This window comes from Equus quagga, chromosome 2 (genome assembly GCF_021613505.1).
Source record: "Equus quagga isolate Etosha38 chromosome 2, UCLA_HA_Equagga_1.0, whole genome shotgun sequence".
NCBI lineage: Eukaryota > Metazoa > Chordata > Mammalia > Perissodactyla > Equidae > Equus > Equus quagga.
This window is the reverse complement of record NC_060268.1, coordinates 93,282,044-93,296,781: the sequence shown is the minus strand read 5'-3', so window position 1 is coordinate 93,296,781 and position 14,738 is coordinate 93,282,044. Positions and strand designations below refer to the sequence as shown.

General features: G+C 39.2%; 1 protein-coding gene across 4 annotated transcripts in view; it reads left to right on the top strand.

The window, feature by feature from the left end:
* The window catches only part of SEC11A (SEC11 homolog A, signal peptidase complex subunit), a 63,470-nt gene extending 51,199 nt beyond the window's left edge, over window positions 1-12,271 (top strand). For 3 of the 4 annotated variants that reach the window (XM_046655309.1, XM_046655310.1, XM_046655307.1), the window contains 3 exons: window positions 5,518-5,637; window positions 11,480-11,537; window positions 11,746-12,271. In XM_046655309.1, the coding sequence (XP_046511265.1) occupies window positions 5,518-5,637; window positions 11,480-11,537; window positions 11,746-11,796 (229 nt within the window). In that variant the 3' untranslated portion in view covers window positions 11,797-12,271. Of the gene's footprint in view, window positions 1-5,517; window positions 5,638-6,168; window positions 6,207-11,479; window positions 11,538-11,745 lie in introns of all 4 variants that reach the window. The other variant, XM_046655308.1, reaches the window with a different exon arrangement.
* Window positions 12,272-14,738: the final 2,467 nt, after the last annotated feature.

Below are 14,738 nucleotides of genomic sequence, written 5' to 3'. Positions count from 1 at the left end.
TCAGTAACCCAGTATATAACCCCCAAAAAGACATGACATAAAGATTGATCCTAAATAAAAGTAAAATCTTCTGATATAATGGATGAGGTAGCCTTAATCTTTCCCAAAAAAAAGATCTTTAAGGCATTGTAACAGACATTTCAAATAAGAATAATTTATCAACTTTTGTAAATTCCAAAGAAAATTTCTGAAATCTTAAGTTACTCTTTTAAATATAGTCTCTTGCCTTTCAGAATTGGAAAGGACATATGTAAAACCTTGAGAGTCACCTGGGGGTGAAGGTGGGGCATAACAGTGAGGAAAAGCTTTTACCTCTGGGTTTGTTTCCTTATCTGTAATATAAAGAGTTCAGGAAGATGAATCATGAGACCTCTGAGCTCCAAGCCTGTGCTCCCCTGTCCTACTGCATATTCCTCACCCCTCCCTTCCAAAGCTATGGTATTTCTAGGTTTGGAAAATTTGCAGAAGGAAAGGAAAGAAATGAAGGAAAAGGGAGGCGTCCTGGAGGACACAGAGAGGGCGAGTGAAACAGTGGGGGTGATTTGAGTATGATGAAGCCCTAAATAAATACTATCTTCTTCTTACCACCCTCTAAAGTATTTTATTTTCTCCACTTGAAGAAGAGGCAACTGTCAGCTGTTGCTTTTTTAAAATCCCTGCAAACATTCTATTTTAGAAGCGTTCTTTCTTCATTTATGAAATAAAGATCTGACTGCTCTTTTTTTCCAGACCTCAGTATATATTTTGAAAGATTATAATTTTTATTTATTTTTTAATTATTTATTTATTTATATTTTTTTTTGAGGAAGATTAGCCCTGAGCTAACTACTGCCAATCTTCCTCTTTTTGCTGAGGAAGCCTGGCCCTGAGCTAACACCCATGCTCATCTTCCCCTGCTTTATACGTGGGACACCTACCACAGCATGGCTTTTGCCAAGCAGTGCCATGTCCACACCCGAGATCTGAACCGGCAAACCCTGGGCCGCTGAGAAGCGGAACGTGTGAACTTAACCGCTGTACCACCGGGCTGGCCCCGAAAGATTATAATTTTTAAATGACATTCTATTATTGACTAGGAAGGAAGAACTTAATTGTTTTAGAAGTTTATTTTGGAATTGTGAAGGCTTATTCAGTACAGGTAGTGTTTTGCAGATTCTCACAGTGGGTTTGTGTTTGTTCTTAGTGCTGCCTGTTGTGAACAAAACAGAACTAACTTTCCCCTGAATCCCCTGAATCGGAGAAAATCAAATTAAAAGAGGCCTTGCTTTGAGTGCGGCAGAAGTTGTCCATTTTCATGTGTGAAATTGAGTGAATTTTTCATTTTAAAACAGTTCCTCTTGTTTGAGGGCAGGTTCATTAACAGATACCCTATCAATGACAGATCCCTTACATTTTAAAAACAATTTTCAACAGCATTCTGAGTATTTTAAGGTGTATGGTACTTGTAATCTGGAGTTTTGCTGATTTATTTTAGATTCTTGAGATGCCTTCAACTTGCAGGCCTGTTTAGATAACAGATCCTATTAATATAATGAAACTTCAGGGGCAGATCCGTTGGCCGAGTGGTTAAGTTCACGTGCTCTGCTTTGGCAGCCCGGGTTTCGCTGGTTCAGATCCTGGGCGCGGACCTACCACCACTCGTCAAGCCATGCTGAGGTGGTGTCCCACATGCTACAAACTAGATGGACCCACAACTAGAAGACACAACTGTGCACTGGGGGGCTTTAAAGAAGAAAAAATATATATATATATATAATGAAGTTTCCAATTTCCTTTTTTCTTTTGGGGAGACTAAAATACCTGATTGTAATAATCATTTGATTTAATAGTATTAACATTGTTCTTAAATATGAGACCAAAGGGCAACAAAAATGAATTAAGTTTTTATAGTAAATGTGTCCTGAACGTTTTCAGCCTGGTTTTTGCACTGTTGTTCATTTCTCGTTTGAACCTTGTTTTAAGAAATAAAATCTTGAGCTTTAAGAGGAATAGAGGTAGGAACTGTTGAACTGGCCTCTCTCTTTTGTCCCATCCCTCCTTTCCTTCACCACCTGCTTCTGATGTAATGTACCTTTATAAATTTATAAACATCATATAAAGCTCTTTTTTCATTTATTGAATCTCCGTCTTGTAAACATTCTTATTTACATGTGTGTTCTTGGAAAATACAGAAAACAAAATCACATGTAGTCCTAGTACCCAGAGGTAATGTTAAATTTTGGGTGATTCTCTTTTTGTTTTTTAAACATAGATTTTTTTTCCCCCAAATAACACTGGGATCTACTCAATCTTATTTTGTAATGTGATTATATCAGAAACGTATGGTAGAGTATACCTGGTATTGCCTCATATGCAAAGAATCCCTGAACTGAAAAATCAGCATGCCAAGTACTGCTTAATCTAATGGTAATGGATCTGTGAATTGGAACCTGTTCTTTGTGCTCGGTGTAGTCATTTGCCTGGTCCCACCTGTTCTCCAGATGACGCCAATTATGTGGACTGAACTGTCTGATGAGGCAGTGGAAAAGCACACGCAATCCAGAGCTCGTCTCTAACATGCTGCTGAGCTCAAGCAAAATTCCCTTGTCAGAAACATGGAGAAACTTCTAGTATTTGGGGACAACAGTAAATTGAGAGAAAGTGGTTGGCATTGTTTTTTAAAAAGACACAACTATGTTGCACTTATTATAGTTACCATATTTTTAATTAAGTAAAAATAGGAGAATCATTATTCCTCACTGCTACATGAGGGATATGAGATAGGAATACAGGCAAGGTTGTTATGTATTGTGGCAAACAGCGAGAAGTCTCTTCTCTGAATCCTCCCCCCTTACCTATTCTCTTATTTTCCATTTTCTTCCAAAATAGATGAGTTAGGAGAGAGCTAGGAGATAATGAAGTTTGTTTTTTTAATTTAGAAGGTGAGATTGTTTTTAAATGTTATCAGTTGACTTAATTCTCTTGGATAGCTCCTCATATTGGCCTTTTAGTCAGCTCTTCTTAATACTTATATTTTCCCCACACATAAACTCTTACTTTATCTTATTTTATAGCCTACTCTAATATGTGTTTAGTAAGTTTGGCCTGTAGGAGGTGATGATACTGGATACTGGCAAGTGATCAAGTATTTGGAAAGAGAAATTTCACCATCAGGGTGGCTTAGTCCTTAGCTTTGCTTTTTCTATGCAGATAGATATATTATTTTGCACCCATTTTTATAAAATGATTGTCTCCTCCCTCCTAACATCACAGTATTATTATAGGTGAATTAAGTTATAAGTACTTTGAGCTCCTTGAAAGTAGATATTAAATAATTGGTCCCTGTGCTAGCCAGGGAAAAGTCCTGTATAAGTGTGTCGTCAATCAGTATTTTGGGCCTGTGAGTTATGAATCCTGGAGTAGGTCTTAGTAGTAAGTCTAATAGGAACTGGTTGCCATCAGTAATACTTGTTACACTATAAAGTACATGAAGGAGATGGAGACCTATGCTTTCTTTTCCCCCCCCTGAGGAAGGTTGGCCTGGACCTAACATCTGTTGCCAATCTTCCTCTTTTTGCTTAAGGAAGGTTTGCCCTGAGCTAACATCTGTTGCCAGTCTTCCTCTATTTTGTATGTAGGTCACCACCACAGCATGGCCACCAATGAGTGGTGTAGGTCCACACCTGGAAACTGAACCTTGGCTGTTGAAGCAGAGTGCACTGAACTTAACCACTATGCCACAGGGCCGGCCCTGGGACCTGTGCTTTTTCAAACAGCTGTAGTAGTCTCTCCTGATTACATTCCAGAGAGGGGAATGGGGTCTGTTTGTTGGCTTGTTTTGTTGGCAAATCACATCTTTGGGAATAACCACATCTCCTGTAGCAGCCCTTTCCTTTCCTGGGGGGTTTCCCATTTCCCAGCTTTTCTCTCCTCATATCTGACTTGACTCTTCAGCCTCTGTAGGATTGCTGTTATTTTCCTGGTTGAATTGACTCTTCTTCCTGCTGCTCCTGACTTTCACCCTTGCAGCTAGCCCCTGTTAGCACCTGTCCTCTTTCACCCTCCCAGACTTTTCAGACATTCTTTCACTTACCAAGTTGTCAGCTACAGATTATTTTTCTCTGTATATATTTGCATTTTTTTCTAATTGGAATCTCATTTTTAAGAGTGACTGTTTGCACTTAAGTGTTTTTGGTGTTTGCAACACCTCTCAATTTAGTTCATCTGCAGATTTAGTGTCTAGTGAACCAGTTTCTGGCTTAGAATCTAAGTAGATATTAGTCAGTGGCAGTCTGAAGCTGATTTTTTCTTTTTAGGGTAGTGGTTAACCCAAACTCACTTGAAGTAGTTTTAAGATAGTCTTTATCAACTGTAAAAAGTACTTTGCGTTCAATTAAATTTTAAAATTATTAGAGACCTCATGGTTCTTTAGTATGATTAAACTAGTAATTTTCTGATCAAGTAAGATGCTGTCCTTATAAACCCTGGTGTGTAAAAGCTGTGTGTGTTTGCTGAAGAAAAAATTATAAAGAAAGCTATAGATAGCTGCTATTTACACCTTGGTCTATCATTTTAGATATTGTTTAATATCTTTTTTCTTTGCTTTTATTTTTTAAAATGGAGAATTTCTAATATGCACAAAAATAGGCAAAACTGTATAAAGAACTGCCATGTACCTATCACCCAGTCCCAGTAGTTATTAATCTCCGGCCGGTTCTGCCCCACCTACGCTACCACCTCTTCCTGCCCTCCTGCCTGTATTCTTTTGAATCAATCCTAGATATGTTATGTCGTATGTATTTCAGTAAATATCTATAAAATAGGCAATGAGCTTTTAAAAAGCATGACTACAATTAGAATTACACCTAAAAAAAGTGAACACTCATTCCTTTATATCATTAGTTTCCAGTCTTTGTTCAAATTCCCAGTTGTGTCATAATTTTTTTGACAGTTTGTTTGAATCCAGATTCAAGTAAGGTTCTCAGTTGTGATTGGCTGATCTGGCTTTATAATCTCTTGTATTTAATCTGTAAATTCCTTCTCCAACTTTCTTTGTTCCTTGCAACTTATTGGTTGAAGAAACTGGGTCTTTCTGTAGTTTCCCATAGTCTTCATTTTGCCAATTATATTCTATGAGGTAGGATTATACCCTTTGCTCTTTGTATTTCCAGAAAATTGGTGGTTTGTGTTTATTTTAATATAAAAATGAGATCATACTGTATATGCTACTTTGTAATCTTTTCTTAATAAAATTTGTATAATCTTCCAATGCCATTAACTATTCTTCTATAATATCATCCTTAATGCTTGCATAGTATTTCAACTCCTGAGTGTTAGACTTTTAGCCTGTTTCCAGTTTTTCCCTATTATAAACAACACAGCTGTGAACATCCTTTTAGCTAAATAAGTAATTTTGATATTAGGAATGATGATAAAATATCACAGTTCCACAGGAATTTTTGGTTAGTAAGAGCAAATTTTGTGCTTTCAAATGGCAAGAAGGTGTTTGATGACTTGGCTTTCCCTTGCTCTTTTAAGGCAAAATGGACATATCAAGTTTTTGACCAAAGGAGATAATAATGCAGTTGATGACCGAGGCCTCTATAAACAAGGACAACATTGGCTAGAGAAAAAAGATGTTGTAGGGAGAGCGAGGGGGTAAGTATAAAGGGGAGCATTTCCTGAGCTTTTCAGGTCACTTGAAACATGGCTCTCTCAGTCATGTAGTCTGGTCATCCACAATTGAACATAATGGTTTGGTCCTGGTTCTACCAAGTGACCTTGTGTCCTTTAGAAAAGTACGCATCTTAAAATGCATCTGAAACTTCACGGATACTGTTCCAGAGGAGAGGAAATGGGGTGCAATAAAGAACAGAATGTTAATGATGAGATGGAATTGGAGTTACAATTTTAAAAACTCATTTGTTTATTTAATTCATTTAAGAAATGTTATTGGGCACCTTCCATGTGCTCTAATGTCTGTGCTGTGCTTGGCTCTGGGGATCCAGAGCAGTATTAATCCTGTTTCATGAAACTTACAGTTCTTAAGTAGTTACTAAGTCAACAACTTAAAGTGTTCATCTAAATTAACTTTGTCATGTTAGTTTATTCCATACTGTTTTATTTCTAGTCTTGAAATTATTGAGGTCAAATTAAATTAAAAAGTTATATTAAGCCTGTTTATTTCAGATTTTATCAGGAGAACAGATCAGTGGAGGACAGGCATTGTAAGTTATTGGTATGAGGAAGTATGGGATTGTTACTACCTTCATGTTATTAATAGTATTAACAATAACTCACATTCATTAGGGCGTACTGTGTGCCAGAGACTCACTCTAAGTGCTTTACAAGTATTACCTCATTTTAACCTCAGAACAACCCTAATATTTCCATTCTACAGATGAGGAAACACAGACGAATTAGGTTGCTTATCTAAGGTCACACTGATGGTAAGCTGGCTGACTCCGGAGTCCACCCTCTTAACCATCACACCAGAATTACTGGCATAACACTTCTGAAATGAGTAGCTGCTGATTCTCGCTATTTAGATGCCACCTGGTACTCTTACCACTGTCAGAACATCTGCCCCTGCTGACCTAGAAGAGACACTGTGGATTCAGAGTGATTACGCTAGCGCACAGGCCACCACCCTGAGACTCTGTCCCTTAGAGAGGTCAATGTGAGTCATTAAGTGAAGCCTGCCTCAGTTACAGCATGAGAGACACTCATTTCGGGGCCAGAGGGAGCAGAGCAGAGCAGAGCAAGCACCAGTGTGTTTTGTCTCCTGCAGAGCTGGTTTTCTGTGCATGCCTACAGTTCAAGGGCACTGCATTTTCTGTCATGGAGCTAAACATACTTTTATAATCTAAATTAGATTATCAGTGCCTTGGAGAAATTATAGTCCCCATCTCCCTCAGTTCTCAAGATGCTGCTAATATAGTTATTCAAACTTATCAACTTCTTTGAGTCCATGTTTTTCCTTTAATTGTAAATGTACAGATTCATGTAGAAACATAAGAAAACAGCAATCATCAAAAAGCAGCGTCACTTCTCTCCTTCCCCTCCCTCTCCATGAATATTTAACTTTTTGGTTTATGTTCTTTTAGCCTTTATGTATAAAGATGCAGCTATTAATATATATGTGTATACATACAGGGACACCTTTTATCTATGGGGAGAGAGTGGTCACACTGTTTATATCTTTTTTCATTCCTCAAAGTTATTAGTATCTTTACAAATCGAAAGATTTATCTCCATGTCATTATTTTCAAAGCTGTATTCTATTCTACTGTATGGATATTTTTATTTAGCCAATCTCCTATTGTAGGATGTTCTGATTGTTTCCATTTTTTCCATTGTGAACAGTGTTATGATGAGCATCCTTGTGACATGAATCTCAGTCCTCTGCCCAATCATTTCTTCACAGTCACTTCTTAGACGTGGGATTACTGGGTGAAACATGCATATTTCAAGGCTTTTGACAAATTTTGCCATACTGTTTTATTTATACTCCTATCAGTATAACAGAGTGTCCCTTTGTCTGGATCTTGATGCTTAGGTGTTTAATGCAGCTCCCGTCTGCTCACTCTGTCCCCCTGTCGTGGGAAAAGATGCATCATCCCACAAAAGGGTAGGGGAGCCAGGCTTTCACTCAGGTAATTTGTGTTTCTGAAGAATTTTTGAAAAATCCCAAACTATATACAATGTTGTTTCTAAAATCCCAACATTGAAAATATGGACCTTTGTGTGGCTTTTAATAAAAAATGTAATAGCCTGGTGCTCACTTCCGTGAAGCGTAAACATCTGGGGCATGAACAGCGAGAGCACAGAATCTTAACTGTACCAATTCACTTTCCGTTGATTATACCACCGCTTACCTTGACACATAATGGGGCATCACACTTCCTTTTGTGGAAATTGTGTTTGTCAAACACTAAACTGATATTTCAAAGTCAGACTGTACCCAAACCTTAAGAGTAGAGCTTTTCTGCAGACCAGTCTGTGACTGTGGTACAAATATCTTTATGCATTAAAAAAAAATTTTTTTTTCAAGCAGCTGCACACTAAAAAATTTTAAACTGAAGCCTAAGGCCATAAATAAAAACAAGTTTAAAAAATTTTTATTGGGGTATTATTCACATATATTGGGATATGAAATTTACTATTTTAAAGTGTGCAATCAGTGGGTTTTATTGTATTCACAAGGTTGTGCAGCCATTACCACTATATAATTCCAGAACAGTTCCACACCCTAAAAAGAAAACTCCATACTCATTTGCAGTCATTCCCCATCCCCTTTTTCCCACAGCCCCTAGCAACCACTAATCTACTTTCTGTCTCTGGATTGCCTGTTCTGGGCATTTTATATAAACAGAATCTTACAATATGTGGTCTTCTGTGTCTGGCTTCTTTCACCTAGCATAACGTTTTCCAGGTTCGTTCGTGTCGTACCATGTAATAAGAACAATTTTGGAAAATAAAACTAATACTGAGCCAGCTAAGTATTTAGTAGGGGTGATTCTTTCTAAACTGAGGAGGTTGAAAACACAAGAGGACCTGTTGGTCAAAGCAGAGTAGAGAGCAGCGGCGTGGGGGGGCGGGCAGGGGATGAAAGACGCAGGTGGCCAGGGAGGTGAGGAACACTGACAATGAAAAGAGGAGTAAAAATATAAAGAAGGAGCAGCGGAATTGTGCTCTCTCTTGACTGAAACCAATTTAATGGATGAGACTTTGAAAATGTACTTTTTACTTAACTTGAAACATATCATTGTGGGAGAAAAGTAGTGATCCCAACCAGAGTTGGGACTTCCCAGATATAGACCTCTTTTGACATCTGACAAAATTACTTTCTCCCAAAACATCAGCAGATAGTTCTTCCTTCTGAGGCTCCTTCCTTAGCAGCAACTTTGACCCCAGGAACGCCCAGGGACGTGTATTTATCCCTACTCTGCCTTCTAGATGTTGACTTGGCACAGGCTGGTGTTGGAGTTGGCTTCATGGGTGACATTTGTTTTACTTATTTTAAACCTCATTATCAGCTCTGCTTTAGCAGAGTTTATGTGAGCGGAGTAGGGGAAAAGAACATCTGATATGAATTTATGATAACTGATGATGGCAGCATCGTGCACTTGATTAGCAGCTCTTTGCTGTCTCTGTCCATGGAGAGAGAGAGTGGTGCAGATAATTAAATCTGTTGTTTGACTTTGGACTGCCTGTCATATTCTGGCAGCCTTACGTTTTGCTTATATTACTCCTAAAGATCAAGCTGCTTCCATTTCACTTAATGCTGGGCAAGGAAAAACCTTAGGGAAAATAATGTTTCCATGAATAATTCATAAGCAGACTGTGTGATCATTGGGAGACCAAAGGATGTGGTTCTTTGAGCATAGATGTCATTGCATGGAGGTAACAGTGAAAGTCTCTACGCGCTGAATGATTGATAAGCAGACCAGAATTAGCAGCCTGATATTGTTTTAATGGAAATCACAGATTCCTTTATAGCTTTTAATCTACGTTTTACTGTGGGGCATTTGCCTTTGCATTCTTAAATGAGATAATCTACCTTCATTGAAAGCTATTGCTTTTATGAAAGTGTTATCAATGAGACAAAAGAAATAAGTTATTACATTAAAAAGGAAAAATATGTGTATTAAAAATGCAGAAAACCTGTACCCACCCTCCTGGAGCTTAGCTATGCCCTTCTGTAGTGACTTACTTTTCAGCTCTTAGATGTTCCAGGGGTTGAAAGCAAAGCGTGGGCCCTGAGAGGGGATATTATTTGTCACTACATGCCTGTTCCATGCATCTCACTTGCTAGAACTGTGCTTCTTGTACTTTAGTGTACGGAAGCACCATTTGGGCCCCACCTTCCAGAAATGCTCTGACTCAGTAAGTCTGGGGAACATGTAGCAATCTGCATTTTTAACAAGCTGTCCAAGTGATTCTGACAAAGGAGGTCTAGGTTTTAAGAAACATCAACTTCTAGAATGGGAGTTTGGGAATGGGGAGAGAGATGGGTCTGAGTAATGCTGCCAGAAGGGAGAGTGGCAGGACAGGGAACAGGAAGTAAGAGGAGTTCTTTAAAGGAAGTGAAATGCATTAAAGCCAAAATTTCTGTTTTTCAAATTTGCCTAAGGCTTTGATGGTGGAGGTGTTATGTGGGAGGTAATTTGTTTGTGCACCTTTCGCATGGTGCAAATGTTGTGAATGCCCTGAATAAAAGTATCTGGGCTATTTTAAAGTGCACAAAGGTCAATCTCCACTTCAGCCCAACCTCCCTTCTCTAGGACAGTATCACCTTGTCCACTCTGGAGTCCAGCAGTAAAAGAGGAGGAAAAAGAAGAAAGTGGTACATTTGCTAACTGCCATTTACCACATTGATGGTACCCTGCCAACTTTCTCTTTCTGTCCTGAATTCTTATGATGTTGAAGAATCTTTTGAATTGGGGGGAGAATTGAAGTCCTGGGAGAACATGAGATCCTTAAGGGAAAAAGAAAAGAAGTGTCCTGGACATTGACACTTGAATCAGGCAGTGTTTACTGGATGTCTACCATGTGCAAGGCATTATGTTTGGCCTTGAGGATACAGTGGGGAACGAGATTGGCATTGTTTTTGCCCCTGTAGACCTTAGAGTCTAGTAGGGGAGACAGGCACTAGCCAGCTGGTGATACAACTAATTACATAATTAAAATTGTGATGAAGACTTCAAAGGAAATATATAAGGTGCTGTGAGATTATTTAACAGGTGGTTTTACCTAGTTTGAGGGGACAGACTTTAGGGGCAAGAGGAAAGAAAGAGATAGTAAAAAAAAAAAACAAAGGTGTAGCAGCCAAGAGTTAGGTGGAGGAATAAATTTGTGGTGTGTTACAGAAACCAAGGAGAAAGGGATTTCAAGGGCAAATTTGTGGTCATCAAAGTCAAATGCTGCAGAGATGTAAAGGAAGATGAGAACTGAGACTGGTCTGCTGCGTGCAGTGATTAAAACCGTTCTAGAAAAAGTTTCAGGATTAAAAGAGCCAAAGCCAGATTACAGTGGTTAAAAAATGAGAGGGTGGTGAAATCTTAAGTACTATAATAGAGCTCTTATACTCACTTTTTGGACACTTAACATGAAGTACCTTGTAACGTTCTGGCTGTGTATGCCTTGGCTCCCAACTAGATTGACAGCGGTTCTGATGACAAACCCAGCCCCTAGCACTGAATCAGCATGTAATGCATTAAAGTTGCCAGCTAGAGGTCTAAGACCTCAGATCTGGTACTGGTTCTGCCACACAGAAGCTATATAACCTTGGGCATGAGCCTCTGTTTCCTCATCTATAAAATGGCGATATTCCTAACTTCCCTATCACATGGGCTGTTGAAAGGGTCTAATAGGACAGTATACACAAGTGGACTTTGTGAACTGAAAATTAGTATTCTATGGAAGATATTGAGAATGTTCAGGAAATGATAACAGCTACTTAGGACGTTCTGTGATGATCAATTTTTTGTTTGTTTAGATTTGTTCCTTATATTGGGATTGTGACGATCCTCATGAATGACTATCCTAAATTTAAGGTAAGATCCTGAATTATATGCTTCACTAAAATTGTGATCTTTTGCTTAATTTTGGAAACTGTTAAATAGATTACTGTTAAAAGATTAAAGACTAATTGGGTAGTTTAGTAATTTATCATGGTCACAAAGGCCAGTTTATTAATTAACTGTAAGGACATGTGAACCTGTAAAAACTTCTCTGACTTGTGGTTCTGTGTTTGTTTTCTAGTATGCAGTACTCTTTCTGCTCGGTTTATTTGTGCTGGTCCATCGTGAGTAACAAATCTGCTTTGCTGTTCCTGGAAGATGCCGTCCTTTCTGTTACTGAATGTTTGGAGTAGCTATCGGTCTGTGATTGGTGGAATGGAGAACACACGGGTTGGCGCTTCTTGGTAGCACTGGTTTGCGTTAGTTTATGTTTCCACGCCAGAGTGTGTGTGGGCTGGTACACGTGCGCCACGGCGGGCACTCAAGGGGACTTTCAGTCACAGAATTTCATATGTTGTCATTGTCACACTTTCACATTTTTGTACATCAGTGAATTTTTTATATTAAAAGATTGAGCCAAAGCCCCCAGTGTTTGTATTTTGAAGCCAAGCTTCACTTCTAAAGTGCCTACAGAGTTCTGTACATGAAAATGAAGCTCTACACGAGTTTAAAACCGTCATTTCTCCTTATAATGGGAATGGCATATCCTGAGGTGATCACAAGACTTAACTTTTCAAAATTTTAAATAAAAGACTTTGCATATTGAACCCCTTATCCCTGACTTGTGTTTGTCGGGAAAGCTTCTGAAATTTGCCTTCCTGTGCTGTTCTTAGCACCCATTGGGGAGGTAAGGCTTTGATGTGAACAGTCCTTCAGCTAAAAAGGTTGTCCTAATACTAACAACTGTTTTTCTGTTCGTTTGTTTGTTTTTGTTTTTGTGAGGCAAAAGTAGCCATTGACGTTCATAGGAAATCTTTTAGTTGTAAAATTGATTCTTCACTAGGGCGTGACTCAGATGCGTCTACCCAGCTAGTGTGGCTGAGAGGTTGAGAAAATCTCACTAGGCTGTAAAGACTCGTAACCTGTTCTGCACTTGAGTCGTTCTCAGCCTGCCTACACCATGGCAGTGCATTTTAGCATCGGGAGGGGGCATGAGGAAGGTGCCGGAGGGCAAGCATGCTACTTGTTCTCTTTAAACTCTTAATTTGCCTGAACCCGTTCTCTTAAGTGCCTGGCTTGGCTTTGCTCTGATGCGGTCTTAAAGAAGGCAAGGTTTGAAGTAGTGAATGCAAAGCCCAGTTGTGTTTTTCTTCTGTTAATATGGAGACATTTAGGAAGTAGGGAGTGTAGCGGAAGCCAATGTATTTTAAGCACAAAATACTCTCGTTTCTGTTCTCTTCTTGTATTAATGTGAAATCTCAAAGTGAGCACGTTATCTGTGTTGGGTTAAACGAACAGTTCCTATTATTTGTTCAACGGAGGTGGATATCAGTGCATACTTTTATGCTAATGGAATGAGAGTAGGGACAGTTCCTCTTCTAAAGCCCTCGCCTGTAGAGAAGAGTACATCCTAAGTCCATTAACTAGGCTTTAGCCCTCCACCTCTGGATACAGGCTCTTAATGATCTCAACAGAGGATGAAACTTGGCAGGTCACTGCTAACAAGTGCTTCTTTGAAGCTGTCTGTGAGGCTTCTCTGGTACTTACATTTCTCCTGAGCCAAGGAGAGTGCTAAAGTAGCCCTCTGGGTGAGGAATGGCAGAAAATTGCTGCTTGCTCCATTTTTTCCTCCTAGTCACCTGGAGAGGAGGGGTTAACGGCTCCTCCTCGTGAGTGTCCTGGCTCTGTTTCCGTATCAGCCTTTCTGGGAGTACATTAGGGGAGAAGTAGTGTGCTTTGCTGGCCAACGCTGGGATCCAGGGTTCTTTGTGAGCCTAGCCTGCCTGAGTGTCACCATCCCTGCACTTCCATACTTGGCTGTCCGGATTTCTCCTTACACACTTATTGGGAGGAAAACATTATTTTCCTCACTCGTATATTTTCACACCCAATTTTGTGGAATTACTGTTTTGCCTCCTTTGTTGGATGCCCTAGTTGGAAGCAACAGCTAAATTTCTCTGAAAAGTAATCAAATCATTTAAAAATAGTTGAATCACTGTATTAGCCAAAAGTAAAAAGTTAATTTGTGGAGAGAGGTACTACGTTCCCAGTTTTTATATTGTCTAGTTTAGTGCTAAAAGCTAAAACTTAGAACTGGGAGATTTTACTAGTAAATATGTATTTTACAAACCCTTTGAAAATATAAGAAATGCCAGACATGTCTGATTTGGTGTTTAAATGGAATTATAAACTCTTCGAGATTTGGCAGGACAAGTGGGAAGTTGGGAGGGCTTAACCATTGTGAGTGAAGGGAATTGAAGAGTGTGAGAATTGATAAACTGCAAATGAGAATTCGATAATGGAATGATCTCTTGCCTGTTACTCATCCACTCCCGTTACTCCAACTGTTGAGTCTCTACAAGTTATTTCCAGAGGCCTGTCCTCGCTTCCAGTCCCATGTCTCTCTGTTCCCACTGGACACTTCACTTGATTGTCCCATCCTTAAACTTAAGCTCATAGCAATTCCTGCAAACTTCCCCTCCAAGTTCCACTTTTTTGTTGAAGAAGTATTCACAAAGATTTTTCATTTTCCCACCATATTTAGTCACGTGTAAGGCCTACATTTACCCCTGTCATTCCATTCTCATTACCATTACCTGAATCCAGAAACATAGTCAGTGGCTCCCTGTTGCTTAGGTGACTCTGTGTCCCAGGTTCTCTGCACTGTGCCAGTCTGTGGCTGTTTTAGATCCCCCTTAGTTTTCAACTAAGAAATGTCTCTTCTTGGACCATAAGTTTTGTGTTTACCCTACATAACACCTACATGTGAAGTTCGAACTTTGAATTCAACTAACATTAAGCATTCTTGTGCTATACTGCTGTGTTTTCAGTTATATTATCTCATACTCTTTTTTCTGCTTGTCTGAGTCTCACTGTCTTCACAAAGTAATTGTTCTTCCTCTGTCACTCAGTGTTTGCAGCCTTATGCTATTTGTCCAAGTTTGTGGCTCTGGCCTCAAGTTCCCCCCTCAGACTGTAAGCTCCTCCAGTGCAGGAGCCCCATTTTACAGATGCTGCACTCTGTTTTCCCAGTAGCATCTAGCAACACACACTAAGCGTTTGGTACAATCGTGC